General features: G+C 60.9%; 1 protein-coding gene across 1 annotated transcript in view; it reads right to left on the bottom strand.

Moving 5' to 3' along the window:
- Positions 1 to 7,211: 7,211 nt before the first annotated feature.
- The window catches only part of NES (nestin), a 9,942-nt gene continuing 1,537 nt past the window's right edge, over positions 7,212 to 15,616 (bottom strand). Inside the window, exons 3-6 of the mRNA XM_034667685.1 lie at positions 15,163 to 15,588; positions 14,560 to 14,684; positions 12,854 to 12,927; positions 7,212 to 12,601 (exon numbers count right to left, since the gene is read on the bottom strand). Coding sequence (XP_034523576.1) covers positions 7,695 to 12,601; positions 12,854 to 12,927; positions 14,560 to 14,684; positions 15,163 to 15,588 — 5,532 coding nt within the window. The 3' untranslated portion in view covers positions 7,212 to 7,694. The remainder of the gene's footprint in view (positions 12,602 to 12,853; positions 12,928 to 14,559; positions 14,685 to 15,162; positions 15,589 to 15,616) is intronic.

Here is a 15,616-nt window from a genome sequence, read left to right as displayed (position 1 = left end):
GAAGGAGCTCGCAGGGCCTGGGGGACAGGATCAGGATGTTTGGAAGGAGCTGGAGTGCCAGAGTGCCCACTCAAGCAGACCTGGCTGTCTGGGGAGGGAGAGGGAAGGAGGGCCCAAGAGGAGGTGGGAGGCTGGTGCCTTGGTAGCTCAGTTCTGAGGTTCCCAAGGCGGGGGTTCTCTCGAGGGTGAGGGTGAAGGGAATGCAGGTCTGGGGGCCAGACTGCAGGAGGGCTTACTTCCACCAGAGGAGGCAGAGAGGCGGGAATGGGGCAGCAAGATATGGGCCTGGGAGACAACCCTGCTGTGCGCTGGGCTCCGGGAAGGAGCTGATAGGGCTCCCGGCTATGACAGGCAGAGGGCGCTGCGGACGCAGGCACGCCGGCCTGAGAGTGCCGTGTGCGCGTGCGTGAGTGGGGCCGGGCGGGAGGAGCCGCAGGAGTCCTGGGAGGCCGCCAGGGGGCGCCGCGACCTCTGGTTCGGAGCAGCCGGGGTGTGGGGAAGGGGGTAGCGGGCTGCGGGGCGGAGGGTGACTTCCGGCCAGGCGGGGCTGGCTCCGGGGGCAGTGAGTCAGCGGAGGTCGGGATGGTGAGGTCACTCTCAGAACTGGACGGGGGATGACGGGCCGTGAGCGCGTCTGTCCCTCGCCGCAGGGCTCGGCAGCGGGCCTTGCTGTGCCTTTGCGGTGGGGGCGACTTGCGGCTGCGGAGCCGGGTACGCACCCATACGCAGTCACACACATGCACACACTGTCGTGCACGCACGTCTGCTGCCTGCCCCCAGTCGCATGCACCCACGGGGCCAGTCTGAGTCCTTCTCCTGGAAGTCGGGAAAATCTGACAAAACTCGGAGACAGAAGACAGATCGGAGGAGCAAGGAGGCTGAGAGCCATTGGAAAAGACCCGGAGACAGCGAGGCAGGGCCAGACAGGGGGCCGCGCTGCCCAGCTCCTGGGTCTTCTCCACCCTGCACGGAGACCCCAAACCAGCCGTCTCTGGGACGCCTGCATGACCTCCCAGGCCCACCTACCCCTGCCTTCCCCTCCTCACCAGGGCTCACCTCCCCACCGTGGGCCCTCCCCACACGACTCAGCCTACCATGGCTAGGGAATGGGGCTGTTTCTTCAGGAGCTACAGGGAGGAAAATGATCCTGTGGCCAGAGTAGACCCCCACTCTATTCTGTACTACCCTGCGATTGCCTGTCAGTACATTGTGAAGGATGTCAGGCATTCAGCTAGAATTGTAAGTGGATTAAGCCCATGGTGGGCCTTTGAAGGTAGGGCCTGGAGAGAAGGCTGGGGAGCGGGCAGTGTCTGTCCCAGGCTGCTAAGGGAGGTTCTCTGAGAAACAGGTCCTCACAGAGAAGGAGTTGAGACAGCAGGGTGCACCCTCAGAGGGCTCCTGTGAGGCGGAGCTGGAAGGGGCCTTGTTTCCCCGCCAACACTTCCTCACCGATTCTCCCCTACAGCTGTAGGCTGGGGTCCACTGTGTGATGTGTGTGTGAGGAGGGTTCCAGAGGTTGACTGCAGGGCTGGAACTTGAATCCTCTCCCCCTCCCCAACACCTGCTGGCCACTCTAGCAAGTGTGCCGGAAACGGAAGCCTGCTCCTGGCTTTGTTGGGCTTCCTGGAGGAGGGGGGAGCTGGTCCAGGGGTGACTCAGCACTGTGAATGGAATCCAGCCCCGACGCGCGCGCACGTGTGTGTGCCTGTGTGTGCGTGAGCACGTGTGTGTGTGTGCGGGGGGGGTGGCCGGGGAGGGGGATCAGCACCTCATGCCCATGCGGTGCCCACCCTGTCCCTCTGGGAAGAGCCCGGAGCCAGTGCACACCTGTGTTGACCAGGTCACCCCTGCCGAGACCCCGTGCGTGCTTCTGTTCTTGGCCTCTTTCCTACATGACCCCTCAGGGTTTCCTGCTCTTGGGACGAGGTCAGAGTGAGTGGATATAAGTAGACAAGGGGGGCCTGGCCATCGCAGAGGGGCCATCGCAGATGCCCTCCAACTACCATGGTCCCCGGCATTCCCCCAGACTGCTCTGACCCCCACCCCACCTCCCCATTCCTCCCCCATCCCCGCCTACCCAGCCCAACTCCCACACACTGCCCTGACCTCACTTCGGCCTTTGTCCCGCCCCAGAGGCCCTGTCTGTAGGACTGTCTCCTGCACAGGGAGAGAAAGGGCCCCATTGTCCTGGCTGCCCAAGGACTTCCAAAAATGCTCAGCCTGTCAGACCCCCGCCCCCGGGGGTGGGAGGCTCACCCTGGGGGCTGCACTCAGATCCCCGCCTGACATGAGGACCCATCTGCCTTCCCTGGACAACACAGGTCCCTCCCGAGATCTCACTTCCACTCCCCTGCTACAAAGCATCTGGCTTCCTCCGGGGAAGAAAGAGCTGAAAGATTCAGGGGGGGGGGGCGAGAAAAGAGGGAGAAGGAGGAAGAACATGAGGACGCTCGCCCACCGAAGGACTCTGGCCTCTAATTAATCGTCCAAGTGGGTGGATCTGCGGCCTGTGTTTATTCCCTGATGGTTTTCCCTCAGTCTTCCGCTAACTTGTTGGGGGGGTGCTGTTGACCACTTGGGACTGGAGCATTTAAGGGGAGCGGCTCCCAGCCCCCTGACCTGTGTTCTGTGGAACCCAAGAGGTGTCTAGGGACTCTCTGTAGCATTGGCAGGGGACATCGCCTTGTGCCTCAGTTTCCCCATCAAGGTGAGCTGAAGTTCTCTGTGACATGTGAGGTGAACAGAAAAGGAAGGAGCCCAGGAGAGACCAAGGGATTTGGGAGTTGGCAAGGAACCAAGGAGAGGGAGAAAAGCAGATAGCAGACAGTGCCGAGGCAAAAACAGGGCACCCGGGAGGGAGCGTGGGCTTGTGAGTGGTGAGCAAGGCTGACCAAGGGCGGGAGGGGCCAGAGACGGTGAGGCATCTCCCCAGCCACGAAGCCTCCAGCCACCCTTCCTGGGACACTGGGGCCCTGGCTCCTCAGCAGCTGAGCCCACAGCTGCTGGGAGCGGACTGAGCCCACAGCTGCTGGGAGCTGGTTCCTCGACGGTGGCCCCCTGGCCTCTGCCTCGGTTTATTTCTGGAGCTGCAGCTGAGTCATGGGGGTGGGCAGGGTGAATGGGGCTGGAGGAGGGGAGCCTGCGGCTGCTGGAGAAGCCTGGAGGGGGGCCTCTGGGGTCTGGGCCCCCTCCCGTTGTCAGGTTACAGGAGGGCTGTCCACCCTGGGGGCCCCGGAATACTGGGGCTTGGCCAAGGCATGGGGAGCAGGAACCAGAGTCCACTGCTCCCAGAATTTGGAGAAGGCACAAGTGTGATCTGGGTGTGGAGGTGATAGGTTGGAAAGGGGGGTAGGGAAGGGGGCCCCCAGAAGCAGAGCAGTGGATGTGAGAGAGGAAACAGTGCCCCATTTCCCTCTGCTTCCTGCGGCAGACTCAGGGGGCTTCACCTTAGGCCATTCTGTCCCTCCTCCTTCATTCAGTCCCTTCCTGGTTCAGTCCCTTGAGACTCTTCTGTGTTTCTAAGGTGGGCCTATGGACTCAGGGACAGGCACTGGGTCCTTTCTCTACCCACTCGAGCTGTGCGCTCACAAGAGGCATCTCTTTCCCCAGCTCCCAGGGAGACCATCCTGCTGTGGGACCATAGGTGGAGCAGAGCCTCTGCTGCAGGGTGGGGGCGGGACCCAGGGGGACCCAGGGGCCTGTCCCCAAGCCCAGAGTCCTCTTGGGTTTCCTGGGCTCGGGTGGGCTTGGTCTCCGTCCCCTCCCCTCGCTGTGGGCAGCATAGAGGGCACATTCCAGCTGAAATTAAACCACATTCCTCCTTCCCTGCCTGCCTGGGGTGGCATTGCAGACGCAGCAGCTGGGACACCACAGGGTCAAGTGGCAGCAGCTGGTCCCCCAGGAGGGGCTGGGGGGGCGCCGCGGGGAGTGAGGGGCCAGGGCCTTTGGAAGCAATGAATGAACTCGTCCAAAGCGTTTGATCGGAAGAGGCCCCTGCTAGAGGGGCAGCCGGCAGCGGGAGGTATAAGGTTAGACCACAGGGAGCTACAGCCACGTGGAGCCTCCAGCCGTGGGGCGGCGTGGGGCTCTGAGGGGATGAGCGGGGCCCCAGCTCCACTTTCTCAGAGGACCCTGGCTGGACACCCTCCCCACCCTTGCACTGGGTGTGCGCGGCAGGCGGGAAGGCCGACGGCCCCTTTAAGAGGCTCCACTCTGAGCTCCCTTGGCCCAAGCCCAAAGCCCAGGCCTTTGATCCCCTCGGAGACCCGGCGGGTGGCCCCGTGGTGGCCCCGTGGTGGCAGCAGCGGGGACAGCATCAGGCTGGCTGAATGGAGAGCTCAGCCCCTGACCTCACCCTCTGGCGCCTCAGCCTGCCCGGCCTTATAAGGAAGTACCCCAAACAAACCGAGGAAGCCACCTCCGGCCCCCCACCCCGCCCCCACCCCGTTCCGAGGCTATATTTACCCGGCAGAGGCCCCAGAATAACCTCCGCTTGTCCTCGTGTTGGGGGGGGTGCTGGAGGGATGGGTGCTGTCTCCTCGCTCCCTTCTCTGGGGACTCCGCCCTCCGAAATGCTTCCTGTCGTCTGACCTCATCACAGTTCCTTCCTTCCTTCATTCGTTCCTTCCTTCATTCATTCCGTACCTGTTTGCTGAGCACCCTGGGGCCCCCAGAGGCCCTGGGCTGTACATAGTCGGTGCTCTCCTGGAACCTTCCGAGAGGAGGGGGGCCGCTGAGGTGCGGGTCCCGGGGTCCTCCCACTCTCTGACCTCTCCTGCGGCTCCCACCCAAGCGTGGCCTTTCTGTGCGTGGGTCCCTGGGGCCTCTGTCCTGGACTCTCTCTGGGTGACCCCCAGGCCACCCACCCGCCTGCTCTTGTCTCCATCCTGGCCCTCTCTCCTGAACCCCCAGGCAGCTCCTCCGGATTCCCCAGCTCAGAAGACGGGACCCCCCTCTTCCAGCTGCCCCAGCCGAAAGCCTGGGAGCCACAAGCCCTCCGTCCCCCACAGCGGGCCACCAAGAGCTGAGGTCCTGCTTCCCTTACTTCTGTCTTCTTCGTGCGCGCTGCCACCAGCGGCCCTGCTCGGACCACTGCAGTACTCTCCCCGAAGCCCAGGCTGGCCCAGACGCCAGAGGTTATATGGGGTGCAAACCTGGTCATGCCACCCGTGCCTTCAAGCCCATCTGAGGTTCCTCATTCCCACGGGAAGATGTGCACACATCCCGGCTGCCTGGGAAGGCCTCGGCCCAGAGACTCCGACTCTCCTTAGTCTCCCCGTGAACCTTCTTTCCCCTCAGCCTCCACCTCCGGCCACACACACCTTCCTTCTGCTCCTCAGCCTCCAGGCTCTCTGATCTTGCCCTAGGATTTTGCATATGCTGTTCCCTCTGACTAGGACCCTTTCCTTCCCCCTCCATCCCCTTCCACCTCCTCCCCAGCCCAGATCAGGCAAGGTCCCCCACCTCTGCGCTCCCACACCCTCCTCCTCGGCTCTGCCTTCAAACATGACTTCCCCTCAGAAGCCCTGTTCAGTTAGAAGGGAGCAAAGAAGCCGGATTCTCGGTCTGCACAGTGGCCACTCATAGCAGGTGCTCAGCAAACATTTGTTGAAAAGTGACACTCGTCTTATCACCTCCCGGAATGACCCTGCTACCGTCCAACCTTCATTTCTCTGCTGCATTGACAGACTGCCATTTCCAAAGAGAACACACCTCCCACTACACACCCCCTTTATGGAAGTCCTGACCTCTGTCTAACTCACATCCTTCCCCCTGTTCAGGATTGCGGGGATGACTCCACAGGGGACCAGGGATCACAGTGTTGGGGGCAGGAGGGACACCCGGGGACAGGGAAGGACTGCTTGGCCTGGCCTCTGTCCTTGGCCCCTGGCCTGGGCGGTGGTGCCCAAGGGCCTGGGGAAATCAAGCACAGGGCTCCTCTGTCCTGTGAAGAGGGGCAGGGGTGGGCCCTCCTCGCCTGGATGCCGAAGTGCTGGCCCCCGGGCCCGGCGGGCTGGCGGGGTCAGACCAGGCCTTGTCAGCAGTGGGTACAGGAAGGAGCGCGGCGGCCTTGGGCTGCCAGAAGGGTGGGGACAGACAGGATCCTGCACCCAAGGGCAGGGGTGTGTGTGACATGAGGGCCTGGCTGCCCAAAACAGAGACTCCCGAGTGGAGAGGGAGACAACAGGAGTCCATCAGGGCGCCTCCTGTCTGTCCACCCCTCTTTGGCTGGAGGACCTGAGTGAGAGCCAGCGGGGCTGGGACTCCATCCTCTCATTGTCCCCCTGCCCTCAGCCTTGGGCCTGGGGAGAGGAAGAGCCTGCTCCCGGACTTGGGCTGGCCTCCAAATGTGGAATATTTGTTTGCTGGCCCCCGCCCCGCTCCCACCCGCACACTTAGAGGGGCTGCCAGCCCTTCCTTCCCACAGAGCTGAGCCAGGAGTGGTTTCTTTCTGGGTATCCTGACTTCAAGGCCTCGGGCCCCATCTAATCCGGGAACCCCTGGTCTCTCCCTGCCCCTCACAGGGACCCGGAGCACTCTTGGGAAGAGAGGTGGGGGCGGGGAGAAGCTGTGGCTGGGGGGACCCCAGGCCGAAGCCCACTTGACAGCACAGCCCCTGGCTCCTTCACACCTGACAGCATCGTGTTACCCCCACCTCATGGCCTCATCCCGTCTTCGGGATGCAGGTCCTACCAACGATCTAAGCTACAGCCCCCGGCCTCCCCCAGCCTCCCCCTGCTCTTCCTGCCCCCAAGGCACCCCCAGCCCCTTCCCCATCACCCAGTCCAGCACCCCTCACTGTGTGGCTGAGTCTGAGGTCCAGAGAGGTTGAACACTGACCAAAGGCCACACAGCCTCCCTCATCCTGCTCTGACCCAGCCCCTCGGAGCCAACATCGCGGGCCAGACGACTGTTTGGGTTTAGAGGCAAGGGGCTCATTATACTGGCGGCACTGAGGGGCCGGGGGGAGGATGCACAAGGTGGGGTGGCCCCAGGCCTAATCCCTGTCATCAGCGCTGTGGGCAGAGATGATGATGGGCCTGGCTTCTGTCGCCACTGGGGTCACCTGGACTGCCGCCCAGCCCTCCCTGGGCCCCATGAGGCCTTCCAGTTCCTTCTCTCCTCAGAGGGCAGCCTCTCCCCAACACTAGCTTCTTCCCCAGTCACCCCATCTCCTCTGCTCCACCGGCCCCGAGGACCCCCCACACTGGGGAAGGAAGAGGCCAGACTTCCGAGGCGGAAGGATGACTTTATTCAGGCGGGGATGAGCCACACACAACAGGGCAGGAACATGGGGGGTCGGGACCCAGGAGCACCCCCTCACCCGATGGCCAGGCACCCCAAGAGGGGGCAGCAGGGGGGACAGGGCGGGTGAGCCAGGTGGTGAGGCCCACCACCTCTCTCCCCCAGGGAGGAGCCCTTCCCAGAGGACAGGAGGGGCGCAGGGGTGTGCAAGGGAAGGGGCCTAGTCCTACAGCGGTCAGGGCGGCAGGGTCTGAGGGGCTGGGTGGTGTTCCGCAGCCTCGTTCTGCCAGCACAACGCCAGGCCACACCCTGCTTCACCCTGGCCGGCCAGGCCTCTGGGACAGAAACCGCAGGTCAAGAGATCATAACTTAAGGGCGCTGCCTCTGAGCAGGGAGGGGGCTTAGGGACGCCCCCCCCCAAGTCCTCAGGGAGGGAGGAGGAGCTCTCTCTAGTCCTCCCCTGAGGACCAGGAGTCTACATCTCCTTCCCTCGGAGTGAACTTCAGGAACTGGCCTGCGCCCAGGTGAAGAGGAGGTCCTGCCCAAGGGGACTTCAGGGCACCCCCCTCATCCTCCTCCTCTTCCAAGGGGCTGCCTTGGTCCCCCTCGGGGCCCCCCAGTTTCCCCTGCCCTCCTCCCTCAGCCTGCTGCAGCCCGTTTACCACCCCCCCACTCACACGCTCTAACTCCTCCTTCAGGCTGGGGCCCTGGCCATTGACACCAAGGGTGTCCCCTACTCCCAGACCCGTGTCTCCCACCCCACTGAGGGTTCCCAGAGGGTCAGAGACCTGGTCCTCCCTCTCCAAGGGAACAGGGTCAGACTCCTCATCCGAGCCCGAGGGCTCCGTGCTGTCCTGGGACTCAGTCTCCAGGGCAGCCATGCGGACATCGCCTGCCATGCCCCTCAAGCCGTCATCCCAGGGGACGCTGACATCTGTGGTCTCAGACCCCAAGAAGTTCCCTCTCTGAGGGCCACTCAGGGCCAGGAGGGTGCTGACAGAGGACCCCGGGGTCCACCGGCTGGCCCCCGGCTCCCTCCCATCTTCTTCCTCTTTGTCTTCCTCTCCCTCCTCCCCACTTTCTTCCTCATCTGCAAACCCGTCAGACTCCCCATCCCCATCCCAGGCTGCAGGCTCCAGGAGCAGCTGAGGCACATGACCTGCAGGTGCCACAGCCTCCCCGGGGACCCCAGGCAGGAGAGAACCCTGGGTCTCCAGGTCCTCCAATTCCTCTGACAAGTCAGAGTCCTGACCACCTTCCTCCTCTTCCTCCTTGTTCCCGACCTCCTCCTCCTCCTCTTCCCCCAGCCAGGCCCCCTCAGAGGTCTGGACAGAAGGATCCCAGCCTTCCTTTCTGGCCTCCCCTTGAGGGAAGGGCCTCTGCTCTCCAACCAGGTCCCCCCTGGGGGAGGCCGGGGACCGGAGATAGAGGCCCAGGGGCGTGGAGTCAGGAAGAGTCTCCCCAAGCTCGTCAGCCTCACTGTCTTCTCTGTTCTCCTCCCCCTCCTCCTGGAGACCCTCAGGGCTCCCCTCAGAACCCAACTCCTCCCGCTCCCTCTCCACCCTTCCCAGAGCCTGCGCTCTGCCCTCCAGGCCCCAGCCAGCCTCCTGGCTCCCCTCAGCCAGGAACTGGAGGCCAGGGGCATCTCCAGGGTTGGGGGTGGGTGCCCGGGGCTCAGGGGGCCTTGGGCTGGGGGCCGCCCTTGCTAGCTCTGCTTCTTCCCCTGCTTCCTCTGACCCCAGGGGCCTGGGCTGAGGGGTACCCCTGCTGCTTCCACTCTGAGAGGGGCACTTGGTCTCAGCAGGAAGCCTGGCCTCTGCCCCCCAGGGGGCCTCAGGCTCTGCCTCCTCCCAGCCCCTGAGAGGCTCCGGGGGGGCTATGCTCTTCCTGGACAGGGTGGAAAGGTCTGGGTCCAGAGCAGCTGTGTCCTCTGGGTCCTCTCTGGGCCCTTCCAAGCCCTGCATCCTCTCTGCCTCCAAACGTTCCTCGCCCATGGGTGGCGCCACCCCCTCCTCTCTGGCGGGGCGGCTTGGGTCTTCCAACCCTACCATCTCCTGCTCTCGGCCCCGCCGGCTTCCCACACCAGACTCGCCCACAGCTGTCTCTAAACCCAAAGTGACCTCTGGGGAGGCCTGGCCACCCCCTGGGGACTCGTCTCCACCTTCCAACACCGGCTCTCTGGCCTCTGACACTCCCTGTGGAGCTTGGAGGCCTGGCACCCCCACTTGTTCTGGCTGCCCTTCGGGGTCCCGGAAACCCTCAGTGCCTCCCTCCCCACTGGCTCCCTCAACTGGGTCCCTCTGCTTCTTGGGCTCAGGGCTCCCTGGGTGCCCCTCGCCTGTGCTCCAGACATCCCCGGCGGCCGCCAGCAGCCCCTGTCCATGCCCCACAGACTCCTTCCCGGCGACGCCACCCCACTCTATCCCGTCCAGCTTTGCCTCAGCCTCCTGTCCCGCTGCCACCCTGCCAGGGGGCAAATCCTGATCCAGTTCTCGGTCCCCCACCATATCTTCCCACCTCTGGTGGTCGGCAGACGGTGGCAACTCCTGTCCTTCCTCTTTCAAAGGCCTTGGCGACTCTGGATTCTCCTTCTGCTGGGGGGTCTCTTCCTTGGTCAGGTACCCTTGACTTTCCTGAGCTAGCTCTTCTGGAGGTCTCAGATTCTCTAGGTTCCACCCGCCCAGAGATCTCAGTGATTCCTGATTCTCCTTTTCTAGAGGCCTCAGTGTCTCTTGGTCATGTTCCACAGACTCCAGCGGTTCTTGGGCTTCCTTCTGTAGAGGTTTCATTGTCTCCTGATTGATTTCTTCTGGAGACCACAGTGGCTCCTGAGTTTCTAGAGATTTCAATATTCCCAAGTCTTCTCTTGCAGGCTTTAGTGGTTCTAGATCCTCTGTTTCTGAAGATCTCATTGCCTCTACACTCTCTTCTTTTAGGAGCCTTGATAACTGTTGATTCTCATTTTCAAGAGGTCTAACTATCTTCTGGTCTTTTCCAAGAGACATTTGTGGCTCTGGTTTCACCTTTTCTAGAGGTCTCAATATTGCCTGGTCTTCTACGACGGACTCCACTGGCTCCTGGTTCTCTTTTTCTTGAGATCTCAATGTCTCCTGGTTTTCATCTCCTAGAAACTTCACTGGCTCCCGGTTCTCTTTTTCTAGAAGTCTCAGTGTTGCCTGGTCTTCTTCTACTAGAGACCCCACTGGCTCCTGGTTCTCTTCTACTAGAGGTCTCATTGTCTCCTGGTCCTTTTCTTCTAGAGACCTCAAGGACCTCTGGTTCTCTTTTTCTAGAGATCCCAATGTCTCCTGATTCTCATCTTCTAGAGACTTCACTGGCTCCTGGTTCTCTTTTTCTTGAGATCCCAATGTCTCCTGATTCTCGTCTTCTAGAGACTTCACTGGCTCCTGGTTCTCTTTTTCTAGAAACCTTGATGTCTCCTGGTCTTCTTCTAGAGACCTCACTGGCTCCTGGTCCTCTTCTTCTAGAGACTTCAAGGACCTCTGGTTCTCTTTTTCTAAAGATCCCAATGTCTCCTGGTTCTCTTTTTCTAGAGACCTTGATGTCTCCTGGTCTTCTTCTAGAGACCTCACTGGCTCCTGGTCCTCTTCTTCTAGAGACTTCAAGGACCTCTGGTTCTCTTTTTCTAAAGATCCCAATGTCTCCTGGTTCTCTTTTTCTAGAGACCTTGATGTCTCCTGGTCTTCTTCTAGAGACCTCACTGGCTCCTGGTCCTCTTCTTCTAGAGACTTCAAGGACCTCTGGTTCTCTTTTTCTAAAGATCCCAATGTCTCCTGGTTCTCTTTTTCTAGAGACCTTGATGTCTCCTGGTCTTCTTCTAGAGACCTCACTGGCTCCTGGTCCTCTTCTTCTAGAGACTTCAAGGACCTCTGGTTCTCTTTTTCTAAAGATCCCAATGTCTCCTGGTTCTCTTTTTCTAGAGACCTTGATGTCTCCTGGTCTTCTTCTAGAGACCTCACTGGCTCCTGGTCCTCTTCTTCTAGAGACTTCAAGGACCTCTGGTTCTCTTTTTCTAAAGATCCCAATGTCTCCTGGTTCTCATCTTCTAGAGACTTCACTGGCTCCTGGTTCTCTTTTTCTAGAGACCTCAATGTCTCTTGGTCTTCTTCTCCTAGAGACTTCAGTGGTTCCTCGTTCTCTTTTTCTAGAGGTCTCAAGGTCTTATGCTTCTCATCTTCTGGAGGGTGTAGACACTCTTGGTTCTCTTTTTCTAGTAGTCTCAATTTCTCTAGATTGTCATCTTCCAGAGACCTCAGTGGCTCTTGATTCTCCTTTTCTAAATCTCTCATTGACTCAAAGTTCTCTTCTAGAGACCGTACTAACTCTTGATTTTCCTTTTCTGGATACAAAGATGTCTCTAGATTACCTTCAAGAGACCTCATTAGTTCTTGATTCTCCTTTTCTAGAGATTGCACTGTCTGTGGGTCCTCTTTCCCTACAGGCTTGAGTAGTCCTAGAGTCTTGTTTTCTAGAGGTCTCACTACTTCTGCATCCTTCTCTTCTAAAGATGCCAATAGCTCTTGATTCTCCTTTTCTAGACCTTTTGATGTATCTAACCTCTCTTCTTCTAAAGACAGCAGAGATTCTGGATTCTCCTTCTCTAGAGATCTCAGTGTCTCATGGCTCTGTTTTTCCAGAGACATCAGTGGCTCTTGAATTTCCTCCTCCACAGACTTCAGAGTTTCTTTTTCCAAAGGACCCTGGGAATCCTGGATTTCCTTCATGTTCAGACCCCCATCTTCTTGCCGTGTTTCCTGCTGCAAACTGTTCACCATTTTGACCTCTATGGCTGTTTCTTTCTCTGCCAGCCCCCAGATTTGCCCTTCACCTTCCTCCTGGAATCTGCTGGCCATTCTAGACCCACTGGGTTCTCTCCCTTTGGCCTCTAAACTACAGGGGTCATGGCTGAGGGGTGGGGCCAAGGAGGTACGATCCTCAGGGGACTGGCCAGTACTGGCCCCTTGCTGCTTACCCCCCGGCTCCTCTGGTCCTGGCAGGACACTGGAAGGGATGGCCACTGCGGCTTTAGCCTGCATGGCCTCTGGAGCCTGCTGCCTCCTGATCTGTGGCTGGAGCAGGGAGAGGGGGGCATCCTGGGCTCTGATCTCTGCATCTGTAACAGCACAGGGAGCCAGAAGTGTGGGCGGGATGGGGGTGCTGGCCAAGGTTGGGGTACGGGCCTGGAGGAATTCTTGGCTCTTCAGAAAGCCTAGCACAGGTGTCTCAAGGGCATCAGGCAAAGGCAAGGAGAGGGAAGTAGGGCTCAGGGCAGAGCGTAAAGGTCCCAGATGCCGGCCCTCTGGGGTCCCAGGGAAATGCAGCTCCAGCTTAGGGTCTGGAAAGGCAGAGGGGAAGAGACAGTGTCAGTAGGGACTGGCGGTGGTGGGAGCTTCAAAGCATCTACCACTTCTGGCAAGAACGCCCATGAGCCCTGCCCCCACCTTCCACTGGCTGGGCTGAGAGTAAGCTCGCTGCTACTGGAGGCCAAGGAGTCAAGACCTAGACTGGGTCTCCCAGGAGAAGAACCACTCTGGGATATAAAGACCAAAGAAGGAGAGGTGGGGGGGGGTCTGGCCCCTCCTCTTACCCTGGAAGCTGAAGGAAGCCTTGGAACCACTGCCGGGGCTCTGCAGCCGGGAGTTCTCAGCCTCTAGGAGGGTCCTGGGGATGAGGGAGGAAACGCTGGGTCAGCCGTCTGCCCTCAGGCCTCTGGCAAGCCAGCCAGGGAGGATTCGGCTGAGCCGGTGTCTCGGCCCTGCCGGGTTCCTCTTCATTTCCACTGCCGCACACAAGCCACGGGCGGGGAGTCCCACCAACACGCCCCAGAGCTATCACCCGCTGGGTCGCACAGCATCACACACTTATTTGGGACACAGCAGATTCCCACACAGTCCACACAGTGTGCGGCACACCCACCCAGCCCCCCCACCCCAGGCCAGTGATCTCATCCTCCCTGTGGGGCCGATTCTCATGCTAATTGCTGCCTTTGTCCACAGTGCCGTCTGGAGGGTCTGAGGAGGGGGCTTCCCAGGGGAAGTGGGAATTCTCAGGCCGTTCCCATGGGATAGGCTCCCTCCTTCTCCCCCAGGGGCCCCAAAGCTGGTCACAGACAAAAGCAGATGAATTCCGCTCTCTCTCTCTCCAAATCCTTTTCATGCCTCAAAAACCAGTACTGAGGCCGCCCAGACCCTCCCCTGAGCGGTCTGACTGGGGGTCAAGGCCCTCATCCTGGGATCTCTGAGCACTCTGGGTCCCAAGGCATTGGAGGTCTTTGTGTCCAAGACCTGCCTCTGTGCCCTGCGGGGAATGAGGAGGGGACGGGGTGGGGGGGGATTGGGGGGGCGGGTTATGCCGAAAATCTACTCTCTGCTCCTCTCACGGACTCTGAGTCTGCTTAGTGTTTGCCATGGTCTCATCTCTGTCCTTGCTGAGGGGGCACATGCTCTCTGAGCTCTGTGCCCTCTTCCTCAACCCAAGACCCTCACTGACCTTCCCTCCCGTGCCCTCCTGATCCTGTCCCGGGGCCCCTGTCCTGGGGGGCCTGTGAATTCTCACGGTACTGTCTCGTGGCGTGTCCAGCCCTGGCCCCCACCCTGTGGCAAAGCGCCTTCCTCAGGCTCCATCCCTGAGTCCTCAGGCCGGACAGGCCAGTGTCCCAGAAGGGACTGTGGCTTTGCCCAAGGCCACAGAACTGAGAGGCAGCACTTCCTCGGTCTCAGCCTTTCTGGAGCCAACAGGAAGTATGACCAGCAGTGGGGTTGGGCAAAGCCAGGGCCCTAGGGCTCAGGGGAGTCAGGCCCATGACATTCAGGATGGAAGGGGCCTTGGATGTCACCCAGCCCATCTCCCATCTCCAGACAAGGAGACGGAGGCCCAGGTCAGGTACCCCCACCCCCAACCCACAATTCCTCCTTTGTGGGGCTGCCCCAGGACATCATCCCCTCAGTGTGAGCGTGCGCACACCCCCCCCCAGGCTTTTCAGCCCCTTGGTGGCGGGTCTGGATGGAGAGGCCCCATGTGTGTCCAGCTGTCTCTCCTGAGGCCGCCCCACTCAGCAGCCTCACCTCTCCTGGGGGATTTCCTAGGCATAGGAGAGTTTTTTGATCCCGAACCCACAGGGGAGCAGGTGGGCTCCGGTGGGACACGTCCTGGTATGGCAGGAATCAGCCCAGTCACAGAACACAACGGTAGCCCAGTCACCACTACCCATGGCTCTGGGCCCCTGCGGCGGGGTCTCTGCCTCCGACGGTGTGTGCGCATCCGTGCGCCTGGGCGGCTCGGAGGGTCCCATACCTGTAGGTGGCCACCTCCAGGCTGAGGGACATCTTGAGGTGTGCCAGCTGCTGCCGACCTTCCAGGACCTGGGCAATCTGGCTCTGCAGGCCCTGCCTCTCCTGCTCCAGAGCGTCCACGGTCAGCTGCAGAATGAGGGGGGACAGGCCATGAGGGGCTGGCTCCCCCTCACCGCCCTCCCTCTGCTCCCTGGCTCACTGCTCCGGGAGCAGAGTCCCGCCTTGACTCCCCTACTCCCTGCCCAGAGCAGCCCCTCTGGAGCTCTGAGATGAGGCGGGGGCGGGGGCGGGGGGGCCCTCCCGGGCCTCTCCCACGGGCTCCTTTTCGGAGGTTGCGGGGCGAACGGGACTTCATGCTCCCACAGGAAGGGGGAGGTGAGGGAGGAGAGGAGACGGGTTACAGAGAGGAGAGGGGGAAAAAGTGGACGCAGAAGGAAAAACGATTAATCAAGAGGCCTGGAGCCGGCAGGACTGGAGGGCCAACAGTCCGGGTTCCAATCACTGTCTCCCGGTCCTCACACCAGGCCCCCACCCCCTCCACTTCCCACATGTTCTGGAATCTTTCTCCTCAGAGAGGAGGGGTGGGAGGTGACCGTGGCCAGACCTCGGTCTGGCCCAGGCGGGAGGCTATTTTCTCAGCTGCTGGTCCCATCTGCGCAGTGTGAGGGCGAGCAGCTGTCCCGGCCTCTGGAATGTGCTGGAGGGAGCTGAGAAGCCGTGACATGGGAGTAGGGCTGGTGGCCGCACATCGAGGGCCCCTGACCCCCTCCTGTCGGGGAGGAGGGCAGTTAGGAACGGGGCAGACTCGGTGCGGCGGGTGGGGGCTGGGCTGGGGGCCGGGAGTGGTGACCTGCGCATCTTCTGAGCCGCAGCAGAGCCCAGGGAGAAGCCCGGGGGCCCCGACGACAGTGTTGAGGCTGCGACGGTGGTGCGCTTGTCCACCCCGGCCGGCCAGGGGTGTGCTTTGACAGGGCTCTGAACCCCGCCATCCCCACCCTATTCTAGACAAAGTTGGAAAAGTCACGGGCCTCTGGCACCAGTATGGCTTTCTAAGAAGC

This window comes from Ailuropoda melanoleuca, chromosome 8, assembly GCF_002007445.2.
Source record: "Ailuropoda melanoleuca isolate Jingjing chromosome 8, ASM200744v2, whole genome shotgun sequence".
In the NCBI taxonomy this organism is placed as follows: domain Eukaryota; kingdom Metazoa; phylum Chordata; class Mammalia; order Carnivora; family Ursidae; genus Ailuropoda; species Ailuropoda melanoleuca.
The sequence above is the reverse complement of the archived record's forward strand: the minus strand, read 5'-3'. Positions and strand labels throughout refer to the sequence as shown.